Source organism: Ochotona princeps, chromosome 25, assembly GCF_030435755.1.
Source record: "Ochotona princeps isolate mOchPri1 chromosome 25, mOchPri1.hap1, whole genome shotgun sequence".
NCBI classification, from domain to species: Eukaryota; Metazoa; Chordata; class Mammalia; order Lagomorpha; family Ochotonidae; genus Ochotona; species Ochotona princeps.
Genome location: NC_080856.1, coordinates 34096009 through 34106253, shown reverse-complemented (window position 1 = coordinate 34106253; position 10245 = coordinate 34096009). Strand labels below are relative to the sequence as shown.

The 10245-nt window shown below is 46.0% G+C and overlaps 1 protein-coding gene across 1 annotated transcript; it reads right to left on the bottom strand.

The window, feature by feature from the left end:
• Positions 1–2692: 2692 nt before the first annotated feature.
• On the bottom strand, positions 2693–7923 carry LOC131483364 (uncharacterized). The gene is given in 2 exon segments (XM_058681296.1): positions 2693–6300; positions 6303–7923. Coding segments are annotated over 2 exon segments (5229 nt in total).
• Positions 7924–10245: the final 2322 nt, after the last annotated feature.

The window sequence follows — 10245 nt, the reverse complement described above, 5'->3', positions numbered from 1 at the left end:
GAGTGATGTATATTTTACTTGACAAAAACCCGAAAATCATTGTCTAGTGCTCTTTGATTTTGAACATTCGATCCTGGATTTGTTCATATAAAATGATACAACTGAAAGACCCCTGAAATGGGTGTCCCTCCTCTGGAGAGGCCCCTCCCAAGGAACAACGAGACCACTTGTACGGATGCAAACAGCAAGAGGTTTATTCAGATACACAGGTACCTGGGGCGACAAAGTCTCTCGGAAGACTTGCGCGCCTCAGGTTGGGGTCTAGGGGTTTTTATAGGGTTCAGGAGCAGAAGCGCAGTTACAGAAGCAAGAAGCATAGTTACAGGACTCTGATTGGTGGATTCCTATAAGGCCAGGGTCATGGTGACGACAACTTTATTTTGGTACCGGGGATTTTCAATAATGACTGATTTAGCCTTGAGTTGGTTCTCTATCTTTGATAACAGCTGAGTTGGCGCTGAGTTAGCTCTCTTTCCTAATATTTCTGCCTTATTTGGGGGCCAGATGTTTGACCACAGATATGAGGCAAGCTTGCCCTGTCCTTGTCCGCTTCCTTCCCAGAGATCCTGCTATTCTTAGTTCTAAGCCTTGCAAAATGGCGTTGCTGCTGCTAAAGCTCATGCTTTTTGGTGAGGGTCTTTCATTCCCCCCTTTTTCTTCTAACTCCGAATGAAATCTTTCATTCGGCTAGGTGGTAGTGGTTTCTATTTCTAGGATATCTGGATCATCTTGTTCGACTGCACGGTACCGGGACCGGGCGATCTGGTATGGTACGGAATGTAAGGTTACTACTAAAGTTTGAATAAGTGCAAATCTGTTATTAATAAGTGCAACTAATTTCTTGAAAATATAGGGTCCAAAAAACAAAATTAAGAGAAAAATAATTAGGGGTCCCATTATTGAGGATACTAGGGTAGTGAACCAAGGTGACCGGTTAAACCAATTCTCGAACCAACCTCGTTCTGACTCTAGTAAGTGTTGTCTTTGTTTGAGTCTTTCTCTGAGTTTAGCCATGTTATCTCGCACTAATCCCGTATGATCTGCATAAAAGCAGCATTCTTCTTGGAGTGCCACACATAGTCCTCCCTGTTGTAAGAATAGAATGTCTAATCCTCTTCTATTTTGCAGTACTACTTCTGAGAGAGAGGTTAAAGACTTTTCAAGTGCACTAACTGATTCTTCTAATGTTTTTATATCATTGTGCATAGCATTTTGGAGCTGTTTAAATTGACCGGTTTGTATGAGAGCGGTGGTTCCTGTCCCTATTCCTGTCGCAATCCCTCCTACAGTTATGCCCCCGAGTAATAAAGCCAGAGTGAGGGACACTGGCTCTCTCTTGGTTCAAAATCTATTTTCAAAATGGTTAAAAATATATTCGGAACCATGATAAATAATCTTAGGCCATAATTCTATTAAAACACAATAATCAGAAGTCATATTAAGTATCACAGAAGAAATGCATGGAGTCAATCCAGTATTGCATGCCCAATAGGTTCCATCGGGAGCCACTAAATTATAGGTCCCTTTAATTAATGGTTTGATTTGACTGCATAATGCCTGATGGGTCTTGGGAATAGTTCCTATACAAAGACCTTGTCCGGATACTTCAGACAGGGTTAATTTATGTTGGGGAACAGTAGTACAGTTAATGGGTGTAGAGGTGTGATTAGTATAATTTCCTATGATGGCGGTTCCTTCATAATAGGGAGGTCTAGAGATCAGACATAGCCAACAGTCTTGAGTCCGATCTGGGTCCGTGAGATTAAGGGTTGAATAGGCTCCTTGCAATAAATCGAATAATCTGTCCCCTGTTGTGGTTGTCACAACGCGGTTACTAATCTGCGGAGATAATGTGGTAACATTTTGGAACATATTACGAACCTGTGGGACTTGGGGTGCCAATAAAGAGGGTTTTCTCTGTCTAGGAAGGACAGGGTTGGGACCAATAGGTTTTGAGGGGCCCTGGTCCAGACGTAATCTGAGAGTGAAAATGAATCCTTGATCTGTTCCTGACATATAGAATCTCAGACCCCATGTCCTTCCCTTAACCCATTCTGGCAGGTCACTTATTTTTCTTCCTTCAGGGGTAAAGGAAATGTTAAGGGGATTGCAAGAGAAATCTTTACAATCTCCACCTTTCCACCATTTTTTTCCAGGGTTAAAAAAACAAGTGCCGGGTCCTGAGCTGGTCGGAGTATGCTTACTCCGGCTGACCTGTATCCAATCTTTTTTGTTGGGTTTCCAATAGACTGTCCCAGATGTCTCACAGCCCCATGTAGCACAAAAATAAGCATCTATTCCCCCACAAGTGTGTGTCTGCGTTTTATCTCTTCCATTTCCTGGACAAACATAAAATGGAAGTTTTTGCAGTTCTACTCGAAAGCGGGGATGGGAGCATCCTGGTATCTTATAAGGTGCCCGATGGCACGGACATAAGCCATGTTCGGACTTAGGGACACATTTAGGTCTTTCTTTTGCAGGATCTATTGAGGGGATGTCCCAATTACTAAGACCGGCAACTAAATCACACACATCAGGGGTTAAGTCAGGCCACCAGGTCCCAGGGGGGGGGCAATTTGGGAGATTGACCACACAACATCCCCAGTTTGAGAGAGGACTTCCCAAGTCATTGACCGGGAGATATGGGGACTGCTGTGAACTAAGTTAGAATTTAACATGACTCCTATAATAATCAGGGAGCCCCAAGGGTTAGTCTTATCTTTAGAGGATTTTGAGTGCGTTGGACTTTCCATGTTGTCGTGGCGTTGCTTTCTTCCTCTGAAGAGTGGGCAGCCTTGACGTGGGAGGCGTGGATCCAAGATGAGATGCCGTCTACTTTGAGTGCTGTTGGTGTGGTCAAAAGGACGGTGTAAGGACCCTTCCACCGAGGTTCCAGGTTCTTAGTCTGGTGTCTGCGGACCCACACAGAGTCTCCTATCTGGAAGGGGTGGGGTACCACTGGTTGATCCGTCTGGTCCTTGTAGGCAGCTGCAAGTGGTTTCCAGATTTCCCGCTGTACAAGTTGTAGGGCCTGCAAATGAGCTTTTAAAGAAGGATTATTGGCAAAATAAGGAATTAAATTTGAGCTAGAAAGACTAACGGGGGACGGAGGTGCACCGTACAAGATTTCAAAAGGAGTGAGACCATGTGGTCCTGGAGTATTTCTAATTCGGTAAAGGGCTACCGGAAGGAGGAGCACCCAGTCTCTAGAGCCAGTTGCAAGCATAAATTTGGTTAAAGTCTCCTTAATGGTTCTATTCATTCGTTCTACCTGTCCTGAACTCTGGGGTCGGTAAGCACAATGTAATTTCCAATCGATCCCCAGTAACTTAGACACTGATTGACTTATCTGAGAAACAAAAGCAGGCCCATTATCTGTTCCTAATACCTGAGGCATACCATACCTTGGGAAGATCTCTTCTAACAGTTTCTTGGTCACGACGTTTGCAGTCTCGTGCTTAGTGGGGAAAGCCTCTACCCATCCTGAGAAGTTATCCACAAATACTAGAAGATATTTATAACCATATTGTCCAGGCTTTACCTCGGGGAAATCAATTTCCCAGTGAGTCCCAGGGCGGTGTCCTCGCACTCGAGTTCCTTGTCCTAGTTTGGTTTTTCCCGCATTAACTTGTGCACACGCCGTACATTCATCCACTACAGTCTGTAGGATTTTATTTTTTCCTAGTAGGAAATAAGGGCTCTCTTCTCTGTCCAGAAGGATTTTCATTTTTCTACTGCTGAGATGGGTTAATTTATGTAAGCAGGTAATTAATTCACGAGTTTGCTTTTGGGGCATTACAGGTTTGCCATGAAATATCCAATGTCCTTTTTCAGCATCATGTTGTGCCCCTAATTCTTGTAAGATTCTTATATCTCCAAGGCCATACTCAAAAGAGGTGTCCAGGGTGGACCGCATTTCCTGCGTAGTTAAAGAAAGAGCTCGGGGCGGAGTTTCGCTCTCCAGAGCCACTTTCCGGGCAGCAGTATCTGCCAGTCGATTGCCCCAAGCTTCTGGGCTCTGTCCTTTTTGGTGTCCTAAGCAATGGATGATACTCAATTTTCGAGGCAAAAACAGGGCCTTAAGTAAGGCCAAGATTTCAGACTTATTTTTAATGTCTTTGCCCTCCGAAGTCAGTAACCCTCGCCTTCGGTATATTTCTCCATGAATATGTGCCGTGGCGAAAGCATAACGGCTATCAGTATAAACGTTAAGCCTCTTACCTTTTGCCATTTGGAGCGCCTGGGTCAAGGCGATGAGTTCAGCCTTCTGAACTGAAGTCCCGGATGGAAGGGCCTTAGCCCAGATTACCTCGGTCTCTGTGGTTACTGCTGCTCCGGCTCTCCGTTCTCCATTATCTATGAAGCTGCTCCCATCCGTATACCAGGTGAAATCCGCATCCTGGAGGGGCTGATCCGTTAGGTCTGGTCGTGTCCTGTGTACTTCTGCGAGGATCTGTAGGCAGTCATGCTGTTCTATATCCTCCGGTTGGGGAAGCAGAGTTGCTGGGTTTAAGGCAACAACCGGTCCAAAGTGTATCCGGTCCGTGTCTAGGAGCATAGCTTGCTAATGGGTCATACGGGCATTGGAGAGCCAGCGGTCTGGCGGTTGTTTGATTAGGGCCTCAACTGCATGAGGCGCCAAGATAGTCAATGATTGTCCCAAAGTTAGTTTGCCAGCATCCTTAGTTAAAACGGCTATAGCTGCCACCATCCGCAAACAAGGTGGCCAGCCAGAGGCAACTGTATCCAATTTCTTAGAGAGGTAGGCTACAGGTCGCCTCCAGGGCCCCAATCTTTGGGTCAGGACTCCCTTTGCGTAGCCCTGCTTTTCATCCACAAACAATTCAAAGGGCTTCGTGATATCGGGAAGGCCCAAAGCGGGAGAGGTCAGAAGAGCCTGCTTGATGTCATCAAAGGCCTGTTGCTGTTCAGACCCCCAGTTAAACGTTGCTCCCTGCTTTGTAAGGGGGTAAAGGGGGGCTGCCATTTCAGCAAACCCAGGAATCCATAGGCGGCAGAAACCCGCGGTCCCCAGGAATTCTCGTAGTTGACGAGAATTCCTTGGGGCGGGAATGTTGGTCACCGCCTGCTTGCGGGCGGCAGTTAGCCACCTCTGTCCATCTTTTAACTGATATCCCAGATATGTGACCTGGGTTTGGCAGAGCTGTGCTTTCTTTGCAGAGGCTCTATAGCCTAATTGTCCCAAAGTTTGTAACAGGGACTCAGTGCCCTGTCGACAATCTGTTTCGGTGGTTGCCGCCAATAGGAGGTCATCCACATACTGTAGAAGTATTAGAGTCGGATTCTGGGCCCTGAAATCTGCGAGGTCCCGATGGAGAGCCTCATCAAACAATGTGGGACTATTTTTGAAGCCTTGAGGCAACCTGGTCCAGGTCAGTTGACCTGAAAGTCCTAAGTCCGGGTCCTTCCATTCAAAAGCAAACAAAGATTGGCTTTGGGGACTAAGTCTGAGACAAAAGAAGGCATCCTTCAAATCTAAAACTGTATACCAAATATGTGTAGGTGGAAGTGTGCTAAGTAAGTTATAGGGATTAGGCACAGTGGGATGAATATCTTCCACTCTTTTATTAACTTCCCTTAAATCTTGTACGGGTCTATAGTCCTCTGTTCCCGGTTTCTTTACTGGAAGAAGCGGGGTATTCCAAGGTGATCGGCAAGGAACTAAAATGCCTTGATCCAGAAGTCTCTTGATATGTGGTCTGATACCCTGATAAGCTTCTTGGGACATCGGGTACTGCTTTATAGAGACCGGAGTCGCAGTGGCTTTCAGTTCAATGACCAGAGGCGGCTGCCGGAGCGCAAGGCCCATCCCTCCGGTCTCAGCCCAAACCATAGGAAATCTTTTTATCCAAGAATCTAATTTTAAATTTTTTATCTCTGTATTATTTGGCTCCAGAATCTCATATAACCTATATTCGTCTTCTAATTGGAGGGTGAGGACCTGAAGAGGCGCTCCCTTTGGATCAGTTATTCGAATCCTATTACTCTCAAAATGTATATGCGCCCTTAATTTGGTAAGCAAATCCCGTCCCAATAATGGATAGGGGCAATCAGGAACATGTAGAAAAGAATGAGTCACTTTACCAGTTGCCAGCTGCACTCTTCGGTCAGTCGTCCAATGGTATCTTTTTCCTCCGGTCGCTCCTTGGACCCAAGCCGATCTGTCGCTCAAGGGTCCCGAGGCATGGGTCAACACCGAGTGCTGTGCCCCGGTATCCACCAGGAAGGTGACAGGTTGCCCCCCAACATTAAGAGTTATCCTGGGCTCAGGGGGGGGGGCTCCTGGCCCTGACCTCTCTAATCTTCTAGAGTCAGTATGGAAGCCTGGTGCCCTGGTCTTTTAAATCTCTTTGGGTTCTTAGGGCAATCTCTGGCCCAATGTCCTCTTTCCTTGCAATAGGCACATTGATCTTTATCTACTTGGGGGCTCCTCCGATCCCCTCCTCGTCTCTCCTGAGTTTGTCCTGACACTATGGTGGCTAATAGTCTACTTATCTCCTTGTTTCTTCTGCGATCTCTGACATTCTCTCTCTCTTCGGCTTCACGTCTCAACCTTTCATCACGTTCTTCTGTTTCCTTTTTAAGTCTCTCATCTCTTTCTTCCTGAGTTTCACGCTTATTAAAAATACGTTCTGCCTCTTTAAGTAAATCCTGAATAGAGCTTTCTCTGAGATTATCAAGTCTCTCAAGTTTCCTTCTAATGTCTGGAGCTGATTGCCAGATGAAGGACATGGCCACATTGGTGGCTTGCCCTGGATCTTCTGGGTTATATGGGGTGTATATACGGTAGGCCTCTTTTAGCCGCTCAAGAAATGCTGAGGGAGTTTCCTCGGACCCCTGTATTACCTGCTTGATCTGAGCCAAATTGGTGGGGCGCCGTGCCGCCCCATGGAGACCCGCTATGAGCAACTGGCGATAGAGACGCAGGTGGTTCCTACCTTCATCCGTAGTGAAATCCCAATTGGGCCGCTCCAGGGGAAAGGCTGCGTCAATCTCATTGGGTAGTTGGGTGGGGCGGCCATTGTCTCCTAGAACATTTTTCCTGGCCTCCAGGAAAACCCGTTGTTTTTCCTCGGTCGTCAGTAATGTCTGTAGTAACTGTTGACAATCATCCCAAGTGGGCTGGTGTGTCACTAAAATAGACTCAATCAAAGAGGTTAGCATAGAGGGGTCCTTGCTAAAGGGGGGATTGTTATGTTTCCAGTTGTATAAATCAGAGGCAGAAAACGGCCAGTACTGGAGCTGATCATTGGGACCGGCCCGCAGGGGGAGGGCACGGGAAGTGGAGTCAGGAGGTTGTTCCCGACGCCCTCGTAGCCACCCTGCCATCGGGGAAGGTGCAGGGTCGGCGGCTGGGGTCTCTTCCGGTTCAGCTTCTGCCGCTTGTTGATCTCGATATGGTGGGGGTTCCTTGGCCAGCAGGTCCATTACAAGATCTTCTCCTGGGGGTAAGACCTTAACTTTGGGTGGTTTCCTCTTTGCATTTTGGATCGGTGTGGGTTTGACAAGGGTTGGGTAGAGTGAAGACTGAGAGGGGCGCCCAAGGGTCGGAATGGGAGGAGGAGCAGAGGGGATAGAGGTAGAGGGTGGTTTAAGAGTAACAAAAGGCCTGACCCACAGAGGTGGAGCATGAGTGAGGGCCTCCCAGGTAATTATATAGGCCACTTGGTCGGGATGACCATGTGGACCAGGATCCATCACTTTGTGTTTGACCTGTGAAATAATATTAAGATTAAAGGTTCCATCTCTTGGCCAGCCAACGTTGAAGGTTGGCCACTCTGATGAGCAGAGGGTAATCCATTTTTTCTTGCGGACATCTACTGACTGATTATTAGCTATGTCCTGGACATCTCGCCAATGCTGTAAAGTGAGGCTAAGTGGGGTGGTAATAGATTGTCCCATTCTTTCGACAGACAAAACACTGAACACAAAGACCACAAACAATAGGCCGGCACTGAAACAAAACAACTTCGCAGCGCGGCTTCGGTGCCAAACTGAAAGCAAAAACTCAAATGGAGATCGTGATGAGAGTCCGGATCTCTCGTCTCCCAAACGAACCGCGTACCCTTCGGACAGTGGGGGAGCCCCAAAGAGTCCTATTCGGGTCAGGTTCACAAAATTCAAATGAGCCAGAAACCTGACTCCAAATGTCCCCGGAACGTCTTCCAGGGTTGCGGTCGGGAGTCCGAGCCCGTCGGCTCCTCCACGGATCCGCCAAATACAAGGCGACACGGCCGGGTCGTACAAACGCAAGCGCGAGATTTCAACACAAACACAGAGACAAGGACAGAAGCAAATTTCAAGCGCTGGCCAGCTTACCTCCCGGAGGTGGGTCGGTGGTCCTTGGGCAGGGGTCTCTGATCCCGGACGAGCCCCCAAATGAAAGACCCCCGAAATGGGTGTCCCTCCTCTGGAGAGGCCCCTCCCAAGGAACAACAAGACCACTTGTACGGATGCAAACAGCAAGAGGTTTATTCAGATACACAGGTACCTGGGGCGACAAAGTCTCTCGGAAGACTTGCGCGCCTCAGGTTGGGGTCTAGGGGTTTTTATAGGGTTCAGGAGCAGAAGCGCAGTTACAGAAGCAAGAAGCATAGTTACAGGACTCTGATTGGTGGATTCCTATAAGGCCAGGGTCATGGTGACGACAACTTTATTTTGGTACCGGGGATTTTCAATAATGACTGATTTAGCCTTGAGTTGGTTCTCTATCTTTGATAACAGCTGAGTTGGCGCTGAGTTAGCTCTCTTTCCTAATATTTCTGCCTTATTTGGGGGCCAGATGTTTGACCACAGATATGAGGCAAGCTTGCCCTGTCCTTGTCCGCTTCCTTCCCAGAGATCCTGCTATTCTTAGTTCTAAGCCTTGCAAAATGGCGTTGCTGCTGCTAAAGCTCATGCTTTTTGGTGAGGGTCTTTCACAACTACATTAGGCTTGGTGCAGTAGCATGGTGGCTAAAGTTCTCACCTTGCATGCGCCAGGATCCCATATGGGCACTGATTCTAATCCCATCACCCATGCTTCCCATCCAGGTCCATGCCTGTGGCCTGGGAAAGCAAATGCGCATGGCCTAAAGCTTTGGTACCCTGCACAGCATAGGAGACCTGGAGAAGGCTCTGGGATCCTGGCTTCAGATAGGTGCAGCTCCGGTCTTTGTCACCACTTGGGGAGTGAATTATCAGACAGAAGATCTTCCTTTCTGTTTCTACTCCTATATATCTGACTTTGCAACACAAAAATAAATCTTTTAAAAATTATTTCATTTTATCATCATTAGCAACTGAACATTCTAGTTATTTGTACACCTCTCAACTCTAATTCCATTTTAAATGTCATTTCCACATTGAATCTCATTCTAATAAAGCATCCACTCATATCCATTACAGGAAAAATCATTTGATCCCTTTAAATCTACATGTCATTTCTTTTTTTTTTTTAATTTTCCAGAGCATTTTATTTTATTTTATTTTTTTATTATCAGCTAACTCTTTATTTTTTTTCTATTCATTTATTCATTAATTACAGTATATTACATGACACAATTTCATAGGTAATGGGATTCTCCCCCCTTCACCCCAAACCCCTCCCCCATGGTGAGTCTCTCCACCTTGATGCATAACCACAGCCCAAGTTCCACCGAGACTCCCTAATTAAAAGCTCACACCAAATGTCAATAACCTGCAAAATATATTTCTGTGGATATCAAATCACACAATTTAATCATCCCATAACGTCAAGTGTGGACTCCTCTTCAAATGCATGATTTTATATTTTTTGTGTTCTTTACTTCATTATATTCTAAATGTAACACGGTGTTTTGATCAGAAAATACGTTACATCAATTTTTTGTGCATATAATTTGGGCATGGGCTTCTCCTCCCTGGTGCACTCCTATAAAAATCTGAACCTTAGAGGGAAGCTGGGGAGAATCGCTCTGCTCCTACTTCTGTAACATGAATTATACCTGCACTTTGTTCACTTCACAAAGTCTAAAACGTTTTTTGATGTCTTTTCATCTGTCAGTTTGCAGTTTTAGTATTTCTTCATCAAAAAAATCATCTTATCTCCTTGATTCATATCCAATTAGTCTCAAAATTAATGAACATTTCTGTACCTGACATTTGTGTTATTTTTATACTCATGTCTATTATCTCATGTTAGACTATGAACCTCAGGAGTGCACAAGTATGTTTATCTTCTTTGATGTTAGTGTCCAACATAGT